We start from the raw sequence: 16571 nt of genomic DNA, 5'->3' as shown, positions 1-16571 counted from the left end.
AAACTGTTCAGGATATATTATGTGAAAAATACGTATTTTCAATAAAAGGGGGGAAAGAGTATGGATATTTGCCTACATATATGTGTGTTCCACCTGTGTGCCATGGACTGGGGAGATGGGTCAGCAGTCAAGAGCATTTCTTACTCTTGCTTAGGACTTGGGTTCAGTTCCCAGTACTCACATGACAACTCACAGTCTGTAACTCTAGTTCCAGTGTCTTGGACACCCTCCTCTGGCTTCCTGAGGCACTGCAATCACACATGCACACACACAGAAGTAGACAAACTGTCACACACATTAAAAATATCTTTTTAAATAAAAGAAAAAGGGAAGGTAGGACAAGCGAGTAGAAGAATGAAGAATGGGAAGATGGGGAGGAGGAAGATAAGAGGAACTGAGGGAAGAATAGGTGTCAAGAACAGCTCAACTCTCTGCGAAGAGCTGTTTCACACAAATACAATTAACATTACTTGCATTTTATTCCAGCAGGGATTATGCTTGTGCCTTGGACTGAATTCTCCTTCCATATTCTGATTCCATGGATTATTCCATCTCAATCCTTAGAAAGCTCCTGTAACACCATTTGTGTGCCTTTGCTGGTGTCATATTGCTCTTCACATTATGATAGCATTCGTCCAGTAGAGTTCTATAAGCAGCGGTGTGCTCCTTAGATAATGATGAAAACTCATTTTATAACTTACTTATTTTTAATACATTTATTTGTTTTGCATGCATGTGTAGGAACAAGTGGCCATGGAGTCTGTGGGAAGGTCAGAAGACAACTTGCTGGAGACAGTAGGTTATTTCCTTACTTTGTCCACCACATGGGTCCTGGGGATGAGACTCATGTCACTGACCTTGGGCTTAGGCTCCTTTGCCAGTGGAGCCCTTTGCTTGCCATGAATGCTGCTTTGTGAAGTGTGTCACATTTATAGCACGAACCAGTACCTCCTTGTTTTCCCTGGGTGGTTTTGTGACAGACATGTTCCAAGCTATGAAAAGCTGTCCACATTGCATCTTTCCTGACACTTCTTGTCTCCACCTGGGCCAATTGTTTGTCTCATTCAGATTCCATTCAAACCCCAAACATTGCTTTACTTAGTAAATGTTTCTGCCAGGAGGGAGCCAGTCTCACGTGCATTCTCACACTTACATAAGCCCTGTGTTGTGTAAGTGTTGTCTAGACATATACAGAAAATCCATATGCACTAAACCGTCTCCCATTACTTGCTCTTCACACTTTCCTCCTTATTTCATGGTGAATATTCTCTTCTTTTCTATACCTACAATAGTTGTGCACCAAAGTGCAACATAAAGTGTGTTAAAATGCATAATTAATAGCAATATAGATAGCAAAACTAAGAAATTCTGTGTTAGCATAAAATAGTTTCAACAGTTTCATGAGCCTTTTTATTGTACATTAAAATTTGTATACATATTTCTTCCTTTCTGAAAGCAACCTCAAATGTCTAGGCACTGCTAAATTTCAAATAAACTATGACTATTATCTCCATATGTCTATTAAATATCTAATTTCTGCTCGAAGATATTGCTCTCTAGACCTGGCTTTAAAGACTCTCCTGGCCTAATTACATCACCTGGTTAAGAATGTGTTTGCATTCGCTGTCACTGTTAGAAAGTCTCTGTCCCAGGGTCTGGGTACTGTCTCTACCAACTATTCTTAGATAATATGGAGATCACATTTCCATGGCTCTTGTTTTCTTGTGCACAAAAAGCTGTGGCATGGTGCTTAATAAATGCTAGTATGTTCTGTTATAGTGGAACGTGGAGGTCAAAATAGTACCTATTCTTTATGTTTTAAAAAAATCTACCTTAAATCTGAACATGGATGGGGTAGAAGTACATTACCTATAATGTGTTGTACAAACATATAGTTCTGATGTTTATACAGGTTTCTACAATGATGCATTGTCATACATTTGCTTACTCTACCATATGGGTTAATCTTTTTAATACACAAAATTTATTGTGTAACTCAGTTACTTTTAGAATTTGTAATATCTCTTCTTTGCTAATCAGATCATATTCATAGTATCAACATCCTGACTGGTCCTACAGTTAATGTATTCTGCCATCATGCATGAAGTACTTGGAGCTTCTGAAAAACTTCAGATATGTTCAACTTCTAGTTTTGTTTACTGCTTTTTGTCATTTAGTTTATTCCAGTGAAAAAGAGAGTTACATTACAGAAATTGTCCAGACTCTTTATTGGTCAATACTGTGCATTTGCCTGCTTTCTCATTGCTGCTTTGGACATCCTGACAAATAGAATTTACTTTTCTATTATTAGCCTCAATGTCATTTTGACTTGTCATACTTCTACATTCTACAGATTCACTTTATAGCACCACTGCACAACCATTTAACAGATATTTAACTGCCCCACTACATACTTTCTATGCCAAAGACAATCGCTTATTTATATTTTCAGTCTAGGGCCATGGGGATATTCCTAGCCATCTACCCACGACTAATGAAGTCATGGAACCTAGAGGAAAACCTACCATTGCTACTCCTTTATACAAGTAAAATTTCTCTCTGCATTCTAAATACTTATCCTTTTACCCACAGGTAAATATAGCTTGTAACCTTCATGAATGAAACTTCTTTTGAAGCATATGGAGACAATTATAGCCACAGGTGGTTAAAATGCAGAGAACAACTCACCATGGGGTACATAACTTAAGTGGATACACCTACAACATAACTCCTACACCCAAAGCTCAGATAAAACACAAAAGAGCAAGCAGAAAGCTTGTAAGAGCCAGAGGACTAGGATGTCTTCTGAGAGACTGTGTATTCCATATAGGACAGAAAGGCTTCATCTATGAAATTTCAGCAATATGGTAGACTATACAGAATTTGAAAAATGACAGTATCAGTTGACATGTCAATATGGGTAAAAGAACACTCACAAGGCCCTGTCCCTACATGGAGAGCTACAGTCGATTAATGACGACTGACAGAGGGACAATTAAACTTCCCTAGGTGGGAGTAAACTTAGTTGATTATACATTACCAAGTGGTCAGCCCTAAAAACATGTACATGCAAGCAACACTAATAGGGCTGAATTCAGGAAGATGATATGTATGTATATATATGAATTACTATTTAAAGAAAAAGTTACAGCTATAGAATAGGACAACATTGGTGAAGAAATTTTTTTGACCACTTCTTGGCTGCATCCCTTGATCTGTTCTCCAAAGATAAAAGAGATCTTTAACAGGGGAGGCACTGTGGTAACTCATGCCTTAGAATCAATGTGCAAACCAGGCGGTGGTGTCGCACACCTTTAATCCCAGCACTTGGGGGGAAGAGCTAGGCGGATCTCTGTGAGTTCAAGGCCAGCCTGGGCTACCAAGTGAGTCCCAGGAAAGGTACAAAGCTACACAGAGAAACCCTGTCTCGAAAAAAAACCAAAAAAAAAAAAAAAAAAAAAAAAGAATCAACGTGCAATAGTTATTATCAGTCTCAGTGATGATAGTGATGAGGATAATGATGATAAAGGTGGCCAATGACTACCTGTCAAGTAACAAGTTGATTAGGTAAAATTAAGTTATTATTGCTAAATCTTGTTTGCTTAGAACCATGTAAGCAATATTCTATGTGACTTGTTTAAAATGGACTTTTGTCATACAGTTTGTGGGAGTGAGTTATTACCAAAACATGTATCTGGTATGTTTAAAATAAAATAAAAATTCTGTATTGATTATGATGGGGATAGTTATGATACTGGAAAGAAAACAACTTCTAATTTTAAATCACTTGGCATCTTTATAGCTGAAATCTTATCCAGACATTTGCTGACATGGTGCCAAGCTTGCAAAGACACATAAGAAATATGAGATATATCTATTTAGAGATAAAAAATCCAACAAAACAATCTTCATAGTCAACCTATAATCTACACTTTTCAGTAACTGAAATGTAATTCTTTAAGTTTGGTTCTAGAGAACATATTAGCATACCTGCTGAAAAGATGTTGAAAAGAGGAAAATCATTCTTTAGCACTTTTAGAAGACATTACAAACTCAGATGATGACTGCTGAATCAAGTGAATACGAAACTTTCTTTAAATAGAAATGGCATTTAACTTAACCAGCTTTTTTTAAAAAGAAATATTTTCCATTACCATTTGTGTTCAGAGTGAGAAAAAATTGCAAGTCACAGTTCCTTCTGGTTTTATTTTTTTCTTTCAACAGTAAATATTTTCTTTCTTTCAGGCAGTGGAAGCATAGACAACACTGTGTATCAGAACATGTCTTTTTCAAAGAAGTCCTGAAAGTCATGATTATCAGCTCATTGGTTGTCAAAGGCCCAAGCCAAAAATCTGTTGACACTGATGATGATAATCATGACAGTAAAAGTATCTAAATCACAGAAAGGCAATGGTGTCTGTTAGTGGTACAGAACAATTTGTAATGATTAGTGGGAAAGCATGCTGATATATTGGAAGCAATATTTTGAAGGTCATTCAGCTATCAGCTTGCCTTCATGCTATTCAATTAAGTACACACTAAAAAAAATCTATGATTATTTATGGAAAGTAGTTTGTAGTGCTTGTAGAATAGTATATTACAAATTCTGGCTGGATGTAGGAACAGAAACAGCTGATCTAATGCACCATTAAGCAAACTGCATCTTTGCTGTACATTTTTTAAGCATTAAACTAATTATGATGAGGTTTGAATTTTACTATATGCTGCATATTTAATCTTTTTAAGAGCCTATCAAGTTGAATCACGAGACACAACTTGTTTATACTATAAGCAACAACATGCAATATTAACAAAGCACAATATCCTAGCTTAATTAGAAAAAGTCCATGTGTTCTTAAATACATTTAGAAGTATAACACCACATAGCTCTAATGCGAACTTAGTATTTAATTATATTTGAAACTAATTTATATGGCTTGCAACATTTTTTCCCCTTCTCCATCTCTCTGTACAGAATGTTTCACTAATGATCTACTTAAAAGTAGCCTCTGTTGAGGATCATGGGAAACAAGAAAGAGGAAATGAGTCTTGTTGGCAGGGAGAAACACTGGCTGAGGTGATCACAGGGTGGAACTCTGCTCAGTTGGATTACCAGGTGGCACTCGTTCATCCTATCCAGTCAATTCTCTGAACTGCATCTTACAAAGACCTTTCCCACCAGGCTCCGTCTGAGCTCCACCATGACATTCTACAGCAGAATCTACTCAGAGAAGAATCTACTTTAAAATTCCCTTCTCTCCTCCTTCCTTCCTTCTTTCCATACTTCCACCCCTCTGTGTCCCCCTTTCTCTCTTTTCTGTACCCTTTCCTCTCTTTCTGTACCTCACTCTCCTTTTGTCTTTTCTTCCGAGAGGATCTGTATTGGGCAGGCTGCCCCCAAACCTGCTATCTTTTGGTTGTCCTTCCACAAAGCATTCTGATTACAAGTGTGCACCACCACCACACAATTCTATTTCCTATGCTTAACATCAAACTTGAAATTAAGTAGTTAACTACTACAGAAAACACCCAAGGAACACACATGCCAATATCGTCTGGGCTGTGGGAACTTTCAGGGCTATTAACTCTCTTTTTTGTGCTTGGATGTTCTGGCTTAATGACAGAGCAAGCTTTAACTTTCAAAATAAAATATATGATGGGTAATCAATATCAATATTAAAAATGCATTTTGACATAGGAAATTCATGCTTGTTGAGCAGTTAACTTTCTTTTTTAGATTCATATGAGCTTCACAGCACAGGTGAAGCAAGAGAAGAGAGAAGAGTCATGCAGAACTGAATCACATGAGCAGATCAAAAGAGATCAAGGCTATTTACCTTCACAGATCGTGACGCCATTTCCAGAGAACCCCACACCGCAGAAGCAGGCTTCCACACCATTGTGGATTTCACACTTGGCATTTGGGAGACACGGTGTCTTGGTGCAATTTTGTGTGTAGCAACAATTCAACAAAGTGGAGAAACCCACTAAATAAAATCAAGACATAGATCTTGTCAAAAACAAGACACTTCCCATCCTTGTGTTAAAGATCAATACCCCACAAATGTGCTTATTTCTCTTCATCTAGAAAGGTGAATTATGAAAATTTCCCAGTGACTCATTAATTAAATCACAGAAGAAAAGTGACTAAGCCTAAAGATTAAGGAGAGTATCATGTAAATTTCATGTAACTAAAACATAATGGGAAATCCAGCTTTATAATAAAATCTATGAGGTTATCCGGTTCTGAAAACTCAGTATCTCTTTGTCACTGAAGTGAAGTGCTTACTTGCAAAGGTGTTTCCTGATTGCAAAGCAATTTTCCTCCTCCTGCTCTGGGAGTTACCTTTTCCCTCCAGAAATCAAGGTAAATTGAGTATCTGGATCTGCACAAACTAAAATCTTTTATTTTTAAGATGTTACTTGTCATATCTAGGAAGAGAAGAAACGCATGTCCCTTCCCATCTCCCAGTCTTCTGGCAATTGTTGTTCTGCCCTTTTTATGACAAAAATGCCTTTTCTGGTATCTTGTATTAAGAGAAATTAAAACAAAATTCAACATACTGTTCTACAATTGATCTCTCAGCCACAGAACACCTGCCCAACATGACAAACAAAACTATGTTTTGAGGACTGTTAGGAAATGATAAGCGAAATCATAGAGTGTTTCTTTTTATTGTCTTGTTCCAAGCCCACTTAAGAGCAATCTTGGGCCGGAACAGGGATGAATCACAAAGCCATTGTTTCGAAAACAGTTATCTTGGATAAATTGTCCTTATCTGGTACCTAGAGATTTTTACACAGTCAATTCGAAATCCCAGCCCTTTATAAGACTATATGTACTTCTTAAACCTGGATTAATTTGCCTTCAAAGAAGTGATTTATTATCTCTCCCCATGCATCACCCAAACAGGGTTTTAAATGAACCCAAAGTCCAGGCAGGCAGTAGCCTTAAAATGTCAGGAAGCCTCTCTCTCAAGTATTTGTGGTTTAGATTTCCCAAGTTTCTTGGAGGCGATCACAAGAAAGGTCAAAGTCTGAGACTTCGAAGACTTTCGAGCTTTCTCCAGGAAGAATAAATAGGTAAAAGCCCTGGGTCGTGAAAAGCAAGGTCCAGAGTGGAAAGGCCAAGCAGAAAAACATCCTGTGAAAGCCCAAGTCTGTTTTCCTTGGAGACAGTGCCAGACACACTTAACACTTGAACCCCAGCTAGTGAAAAGTCTCCTTCCCTGCTTCCCTGCAGGTGGGCGCTCTGCAGCCTCCCAAGCCCAGCCCATACTCACCTAGAAGCGGGAGGAGTCTCATTGGAAGCCACGGAGCTGGCGCTGAGGGCTGGAGGCTGGAGTGCGGGTCTGTCCTGGAGCTGGCCAGGCGCGGCCAGGGTCCCGCTCAGTGCCCTGTGACGCACAGCTTCCTCCTGTCACTTTCCGGCCTCTTTTGTGTGAATATGTACACAGCCCTGAGTCTGCAGGCCATGTCCGGCGCCAGGCCCCTTCACCCAAACAGCCTGGGCTCGATTCCCAGGCTGTGGCCACAAATTCCCTACAGGATTACAGCTGGGACTCTGATGTGGCTTCACCTTGCTCCAGGAGCAGCCACCAGAGTGTCCTCAAAGCTTGTGCTCACAGATCTCAAAGACCTATCAGGAACTCTGTCCGGGATAGTGTCCAGAAGAGAGCACTCGCTTTGCAGAGGGCCTCTGACTCCTTCTGTTCACTGATAGCTGTCTCAAGGTAAAGGGGCTTAGATGGCAACCAGAGGCCACCGTCTCTGCAGCACTTTGTCAGAGCTCAGTTTTTACCTGATGGGAGATCAAGGACCCAGGAGTAAAACTGTGGTTAAGGAAAGAGTGAAAAGTAAAAACACAAATAATAATAGAGGTCAAGTTTTCAGCTAAAAAATGTGGAAGCACAAAACGTTCTTTCCTCTTTTGGAACTAAATATGGAGTACGATTCACCATTGCACCCCCCAACGCATCACAGCCCCAGGACAATTTGTGCATCGTACTCAACTTTGTTTTAATTGTTTGTACACGAGTCCATTATGTGAGTGACTGACTGTCACGTTGGAGAATAGAAACGGAGGAAAGATAATAAGACCCAGAGATGGCTGATGACTCAAAGGGAACAGCGTCTTCCAGAATTAACAAGACTGACACACAGGTGAACTCACGTTTGTAACAGCATGCACAAGACCTGCACAGGTTCAAACCAAACTCTGGACGTTAAGTCCCACCCCTAAACAAAAAGCTATTTGCAATTGATTCCTGCTGGGAAAGGGAAAATCTGTTTTTTCCAATGAAGTATCATTAAGGTATATTAACCATAGTCCAAGGCAGGCCCCATACCCAAGAGCTGCTGCTTACACAAAAAGACTATACACTATTTTATGGGCTTTTTGTTTAGCTTTGTTTTGGTATTTTTTGTCTTATGAGGTTTTAAATTTTTTTTGACATAAATTTTGTTCTTCTCTCATACATTATATTCTGACTAGAGTTTTCCCCTCCCTGCATTCCTCCTGGTACCCAACAACCTCTTCTCACCCTCCCTCTCCCCCAGAACCACCCCTCCTCCATTTCTCTTGATTTTCATTTGTTTGAGCATGGAAGAGAGGAGAGAATTAAGTTGACTTAATCAGGGTAGAGAGATGGGGAGGATCTGTGAGGAGCTTGAGCAGGGGGAACAGGATCAAAATTTCAAATAAATAAATAAAGCTACTCAAACAGAAAAAGAAAACAATTCTAGCTTAAAAAATAAAAGTAACTTGCAGACAAAATGATTTATAATAACAGAAAGTAGACATGCATTTGCCTGAGATTGGGACAAGTGGGGATGGGCTGCAGAAAGGTGCACCAGGGAGCCCGGGGATAGAGGGATGTCACCTCTACTGGACTGGAGATGACATGAGTGCGTGTGACTGACAACATTTATCGAGAGGTGTACTTAAACTCGGGGCGCCCCACTGTGTGCAAGTTGAAGAAATGGTCTATGTGAAGTGGAGGTAAAGAAATGACTAAAGTACATTCCTTTAGCACAAGGCATTTTACCTCACGAATAGGGCATCACTCTGACGCACCCGGTGTTTACCAAATGACTGCTGAGAATCTACCTTGTTTGTACAGAGCATCTTCTCATAATGAACATCAGTGTTCCTCAACTCCATGGATATTACAATAATGAGTCAGCTATTGGAACCAGCCACTAAGGTGCAAGAGTTTATGGATGGATCACATGTCCCTTGTCCTTTACAGCATTCCTGAGACCCTTCCTAGCTTAATTTAAGGTGAGGCAAATAATAAAGAAAGAAAGAAAGAAAGAAAGAAAGAAAGAAAGAAAGAAAGAAAGAAAGAAAGAAAGAAAGAAAGAAAGAAAGAAAGAAAAAATAAGCATTGTTCCCGAGAATGATTCCACCACATGTTAAAAAAAGGAGGACCAGAAGGTCATGTGACTTCCCCACAGTCCCACAACCAGCCCAAGGGGCTGGCCCAGCTGAGGATGACAGCTGAGGATATTTTGCTCCAAGCCCGTGTTGTCAGTGGTCCTGATTGATATATAGTCTTTCTCTCATGGTACTCCCCTTTGAAGATTGTGTCAAGAAGGTAGAGATATCAGAGAATGCAGTCAGGGAGGATGAAGAGGTGATGTGGGTGCTTAAATTTCATGATAAAGATGTTTGCTAATTTAAAAAAAATATTTTTTTTTCTCTTTTTAAGCACTGGATAGCAATGTAACGGGCAAATTCCAGGACTGTCTGAATGATGAATTCCAAAGAACTTTGCAAGGCAAGGAGCAGTCTGCACATAGTTGAAGAAACAGGGGTGACTGCCTGGACAAGAACCACATGATGGTTCTGGGGAGACATGGGCAGACTTCTGAAAGAGCTGGAAGAAGCCAGAATGATCCAGCTGATTCGTGTGGCCACGCATGGGTGGCCATGCATTCTAACCGTAGCTTGGTTTGAATGCCTTTGAGACAGAGGGTGTGGAGGTGTTCAATTTGTTTTAGGTGGGAGAGGTTAGATTCTTTTACAAATGCAAGAAAGCTGGGATGAGGACTCACTTTGAAAGGTAAAAGGGAAGGAGCCTGCCTTGTGTTAAACTAGAAGCTTTCTAGTGATCGGAGTCAATCTGTGTAGTGTGAGTCTCTTAGGTTAAATGAAGTTGAATTTCAGTGTACATTTACAGAGACTAACTTCAAAGGGCTTAAATATAGAACTTTATTATTTTATGAGAAAATTATACACTGAGACACAATACCTATTTGAAAAAGCCATTAACCTAAAATCATTTACTCCACCTATCAGACACACACATTTAACCTTCGGTTTTTCACAAAGATAACAGAAGATAGCAAAATCTTTGAAAAATGTTATTCTTGCTTTAAATATTAACAAAAGCAAATTAACACTTGAATGTTGTATATAATATGTTTTCTCTGTTTTTATTGAAGTAAGGCTTATTCATACTTCAAAAAATGATATCATACAGAAGACACAGAATGTTTAATGGTGCTTCTGGTTTACAGATCACTCATTGCAAGATCAGAATCATTTTAAAGTGCATTGTTTGAGAAAGTCTGTATTGTGTGATGGGTTAGATATCAGTTCACTGGATGGCTCGGAATCCATTGTCTTTATAGTACTTCAGAAAGACACTAAGAATTTTCAATAAAAATATTTTGTCAGTGAAGGAAAAATCTATTTTAGAAGCAGTGATTACAAAGGAATTGCGTGTGTGTGTGTGTGTGTGTGTGTGTGTCTGTCTGTCTGTGTGGTGTTATGTACACATGAGTGCAGTGTGGATGAGGGCAAGAAGAGGGTGCCTGATGATTGCTCTGTAGCTGGAGTTACAGGCAGTTGTGAGCTACCTGTGGTAGGTACTGGGAACTGAACCTCAGTCCTCTGCAAGAGCAGTATGTGCCTGTAACTTGAGTCATCTCTCCAGCTTCATGTTTAACTTTCAAAGACAGCAATCATATGAGACTTTACTTTGTTTGAAGTATAGCACATGGAAAGAAGTCACTATAAGCTTCCTGTCTGATCATGGCTTTAACGACTAGTGCATTGGTGCATTCCACCTCGAATTGTGAGGTCTTAGTGCTTTATCTTACTTCTATCTGCAACAGGACAGCCTTGAGATGACCTTGGGAAGGTCAGACTGGGAAGGTCTTGGCTGAGCACTTCATTTCATATAAAGTGAAATCTGGAAATATTGCTGATTGTCAGTTGATTCCATGTCATGGAAGCAACACTACCCACCTGTTAGAAGACATGTACATAACACAGTATGTTACACACTACACACCAAACATACCACCTTGTAACATTCAACACACCTAAATATAAGACATCAGTACACAGTGGGTATGAAGACATACTCTGGAGCCATGTTTATTGTTTCCACAAAGGCCAGTGCTAGGAATCCTATGCCCTTTCCTCATGCCTTGGTTAGAGTAACCTTTTCCTTAGTGGAAACCTTGTGATTGGGTTATTTTCTAGGCCTGTGATTATTGCTCACAACATTGGTTATTTTCTACCTTTCAAATTTGCTAATATAAGTGAATTTTTGTCCCCAGTTTATAAACTGAAGTAATTCATTATGACTTCACATCATCTATTTCTTTGGATGTTCAGTAGAATAAAAGTTTCTATGTAGAGTTTTCCAAAATGTTCAATTAGCTTCAAAGGCAGCATTAACAGGATCTGGGGGTGTGACTCAGTTGGTGGAAAGCTTCCCTAGTGTGCATGAAATCTTGGTTCAATTCCAAGCATTGCAAAAGACAAATATGCTAGCACGGGTCTGTAATCCCAGAACTCTGGAGTTGGAGAGAGGATCAGAAATATAAGGTGTACTTGGCTACGTTGTAATTTTTTGAGATTAGTTTGGATAAGTGATACTGTCTCAAGTAGGAAACAAGACAAAGCCCAAATACAACATTCACAATCTACACTTAGCAAACATGCTACAGAGAAGCAAAGAAAGGAGGAAAGTGAATTATGTGTAAATGACTAATTTGATACAGGATGATTGATATTGAAAAGTTCAAAAGCTTTAGTTGTGTCAGCATGGACAGCATATGACAGTTCTCAAGAATAGATAAGGACTGGGGTGACACACAATGTACTTATCTGTTTAAGGTTGTTCTTAACCTGGTTTCTTGAAATGCTAAGGTCAGGACAATAGTTCTGTAGTTATTTCTTTCATACACTACATCAGTGGGATAGTTATGTAATTAAACAATGACTGATTGTTAGGTGCTGTGGCACATGGGAGGCTGAAGTAGGAATATTGCCTGGAGTTCTAGGTCAGTCTTGCCTACATCATTCCAGGCTAGCCCGGTAAGACACTGCTGTAGCACAACAATGACAATGAAACAGTGGTTCTCATCAACTGACTCAATAAGTAAAAGCTTTTATACAGTAAGTGCAGAGTAAAATTTGTTCAAAATGCTATTTTGTTTTGAGAGACTAGTTGGAAATGCTTGCCTCAGATATCTTCAGTGTTCCATATGCATTTTATGGCATTGGAACTGCCAAGGCCTATATTTTCCCCAACTAATTAAAACAACAACAACAACAGTAACAAACACAAAAACTACAGATAAACTTAATTATTTGAACAGAAATTCATTGTTTCTAAACAGGATGTGGGGGCACATCTTTCCCTTTTTGTCTTCTATTCAATTTATGAACTAACAAGAGAATGAGGAGATATTGCAGTGTTCAGACCTAGATATTGAAAGCAAATTTAAAAATGTGTATCCTTTAGAGATTATAATATATCGGATCTTTATAAATATATTATATCAAAAATAGGGCTGGGGAGACAGCTGGGCTGATAAACCTCTTGTCATTCAAGAGTGGAGATAGGAATTCAGACTCCAACACTCATGTAAATGCAAAGTAGGAGTGGAGGGACGGGGGAGGGCAACTAAAATCCAGCACTGGAGGAGAAAACAGGGTTCCCCAGGGCAAGTGGGCTAGGAGACTAGCTGAACTGGTGAGCTCTGATTTCAAGGTGAGAGACCCTGCCTCCGTGTGTATGGTGAAGAACAAGTGAGAAAGACACCCAGCATCAAACTCTACTATCCACACACACAAACACATATGGCCTCCTGCACATGTAAACACATATACACATGCATACTAACCTCACCCCACATACGTAAAAAAATTATTGTGTCTTAACATACATTTGTACTTAAGTATCAGTCATTTCTCCACCTAGTTATCAGGCACTTTGTATTTAAAAGAGCATTTTCAAAGCTGGCTTCCCAAATGTGAGCAGGAATACTTGCTTAGTTTTCTAGCTGGGGATTCTCTCAGTAGAAAGGGGTCTATTGGAGAAATTATAGAGTATCTGAAGATTTTCAGTGTTTCATGGAATGGAGGGATCTAGAATTCTTTCCCAGGCTGGTCCTACCCTTGTTTTGTGACCTTCAGAAAAACCACTGATCTTTCAAATATTCTAAGTAATAGTTTCCTATTCTGCATGACTGGTTCACACTTAAGGTTCTTGCTGTGGGATGTTCTGTATGCCAAATGTGTTGCTCTGATTGGTTAATAAATAAAACACTGATTGGCCAGTAGCCAGGCAGGAGGAAGTACAGGTGGGACAAGGAGGAGAAGAATTCTAGGAAGTGGAAGGCTGAGGCAGAGAGATACTGCCAGCCGCCGCCATGACAAGTGAGATGTAAGGTACCGGTAAGCCACGGGCTATGTGGCAGCTTATAGAATAATAGACATGGGTTAATTTAAGATAGAAGAATTAGATAACAAGAAACCTGCCAGGGCCATACAGTTTGTAAGCAATATAAGTCTCTGTGTGTTTACTTGGTTGAGTGCGGGACTGGTGGGTGAGAGAGATTTGTCCTGACCATGGGCCACGCAGGAAAACTCTAGCTACAGGTTCTACTTCTGAAGGTTTATAAACTGGCACCCAGACTTAGGAATAGTGCCTTTTGAACTAGACATAGAGAAGGAAGGGAAGGCAGAAAGAGACAGAGGGAGGGAGGGAGGGAGGAAGGGAGGGAGGAGGGATAATTGGAGAGAGAGACAGAGACAGAGACAGAGAAACAGTGACAGAAAGAGACAGAGAAAGACACACACACACACACACACACACACACACACACACACACACACAGAGTCACATCTATGCTAATTATTTGCCTTTTGTCAGATCTCCAAATTGTTTCATTAATTTATCTTCCTTTGTTTGAACCTTTCCCGTGTCATACAAATATTAAAGTGACCTCATCTTTTCAAAGGGCAGCACTTCTAAAACAGATATCACAGTGAAATAGCTTTCTATTTAATAGTGTTGCACATTTTAACTCTGCTTCCCACATGTCATAGTGCTGATTCATTCATAGTTGATTGCTCTGGTTCATCAAATTGCTCTGAATAACATCTCAAGAGGTTACCAAATCCATCAGGATGTATGAGTAATTTAAATCATTTCTTTAGGTTTGCAATGCAGTGTACGTTACATTAAACGTCCTCTACCTTTGGGCATTTCAATTGCTAGTTTATTTTATCTTCTTATAATTCCTCACAATTGATCACTTATTTCAGGAAAATTAAATATTATAATTGAGTAGTAAGAGCAACTAGCATCCACTGTTCATGATGAACACATGAAAGATACAAGTCTGAAGTTCAGAGCCCTGGGGAGCGTCCTTTAAAACTTCTTGTCATGTTGGGAATTATCCTTTTAGACACACTCTTTCTGCTTTGTCACACAACTTTAATCTTGGCCAAGATTTAATTTTCCTTTATAACATGTTTTATTAATATCCTTCAGGAAGTGATATTGGCTTAAAAAGTGCTTTGGAAATCTAGTTGCATTAACTGATACTCCTTTGCACTTTATCTTATTTTTTATGTTTTTTTTTTAATAATGGGCATCAAGTTCTTAATTTTTTTCAGTTCTCAGCCTATACCATAAATAATCATAAACAATTTCAACTCCATTGATTGCAAATATACCTTTACCCATAGTGAAATGATTAGACAAATTTGAAGGTCCTCATCCAATCTTTCAAAAATCCTGATACCACATGATATTATTGTCACATAACTCATAAATTAGCATCATCAACAAGAGGCTATCATGTAGTTTTATTTTACTGATGTATGTCTCATTTTATTTTATGAACAAGTTGTATCATTTCTCTAAAATGCTTTTATAATTTATAGCTTGTCATTTAATTATAGTGCATAATCATTACGCTAGTAACTTACTCTAGATCATTATCCTAGTAACAGTATGTGGTGCAATTGTTTTAAAAGTTGTCACTACCTTTATGTTTCTTCTCTGTATGATTAACATTGTTGTAGTCACTCACTCACAAAGATGCTATCAGGATTTAGTAGTACTTCCAAGAGCATTTCCACAAATGAACTTCTGGGAGCCACAAACACAGTTAAAAACAGAATCTCTTGAAAGTGGGGTCATCCTTGTGGATTCCTGGGAATTTCCCTAGCACCCTGTTTCTCCCTGTTCCTTGATGTCTTCCTCTATCATGGTATCTCTTTCCTTGCTCTCCCACCCTGTCCCTGTTCCAGCTTGACCATCCCATTCCCTTATGTTCTCATCCCCCATCTCCTACCCTCCATTGCCCCTCTCACCCCCAGTTTGCTCATGGAGATCTCATTTATTTCCCCTTCCCAGGGCTATCCCGCTTAGGGTTTTCCTTGTTTGTTAGATCTGCTTCAACTGAATATCCCAGGCTCTGCTGACTCCCCATGGGAGTCCTTGCCTTGGAAGAGGTGGGAATGGGGTGTGGGTTGGGGAGGAAGGCTGGGGGGGGGGAGAGAAGAGAGGGGCACCTGTGATCGGTATGTAAAATAAACAGAAAATTTCTTAATAATAAAAAAAGAAAAAAAAGGAAGTGGGGCAGAGTTAAAGCTGCACGTTTTGAATTGAATCTTGTTTGTGAAATATAAGCAAAATTATTTAAGGTGTAGATGGTAATGAGGATGAAGCAGGAATACATTACTTTTGTGGCTAAATATGATTGCTTAGGGCAGAAATTCAGAAGAAAGGGATTTTTCTTTCGTTTACTTATTGGAGTGTTCTGCTTCTATTCCATTCCAAGCTTGCTCATATCAGGCAAATACTCTACTACTGAGCTATATCCTCATTCCCAAGAGGTTTTTTTTTAATGCAGATATTCAGATATTTACAAACCGTTTTCTTGATAAAATGCATAATTTTAAAACCGAAAGATTTCTAACTAACTTTGGAAGTTAGTTATGAATTTCTTTTATTATAAAAGACTGAAGTTAGCCACTTACTGTCCATATAATTGACCATTCAGCTTGAGGCTGAGATTCCATTTGAGTGTGTTTATCATTTTGTCTAATTGAATTGGAAGATAATCAGATAATCCTGTTATAAATAAACATTTCATTAATCTAGGTATTTCATATTCTTAAAAAAAAACTCTATAAAAACTATTTTAGTATTTTCTAATTTCTAATAAGTAAAAATTGCTGATGCTCCTATTAAAAAACTAACATTTTTATTATTGGCCAGATTTATTGTTGATTTTATTTCATTAATCTC

The 16571-nt window shown here is 38.8% G+C and overlaps 1 protein-coding gene across 1 annotated transcript in view; it reads right to left on the bottom strand.

The window, feature by feature from the left end:
* Positions 1-7509, bottom strand: part of Adgrl4 (adhesion G protein-coupled receptor L4) — a 112454-nt gene extending 104945 nt beyond the window's left edge. Inside the window, exons 1-2 of the mRNA XM_006989487.4 lie at positions 7284-7509; positions 5838-5987 (exon numbers count right to left, since the gene is read on the bottom strand). Coding sequence (XP_006989549.1) covers positions 5838-5987; positions 7284-7305 — 172 coding nt within the window. The 5' untranslated portion in view covers positions 7306-7509. The remainder of the gene's footprint in view (positions 1-5837; positions 5988-7283) is intronic.
* Between the last annotated feature and the right edge of the window lie 9062 nt (positions 7510-16571).

The sequence above is a fragment of the Peromyscus maniculatus genome, chromosome 6 (assembly GCF_049852395.1).
Source record: "Peromyscus maniculatus bairdii isolate BWxNUB_F1_BW_parent chromosome 6, HU_Pman_BW_mat_3.1, whole genome shotgun sequence".
Taxonomy (NCBI): domain Eukaryota; kingdom Metazoa; phylum Chordata; class Mammalia; order Rodentia; family Cricetidae; genus Peromyscus; species Peromyscus maniculatus.
Note: the sequence above shows the minus strand (reverse complement) of the source record. Positions and strands in the feature narration are given on the sequence as shown.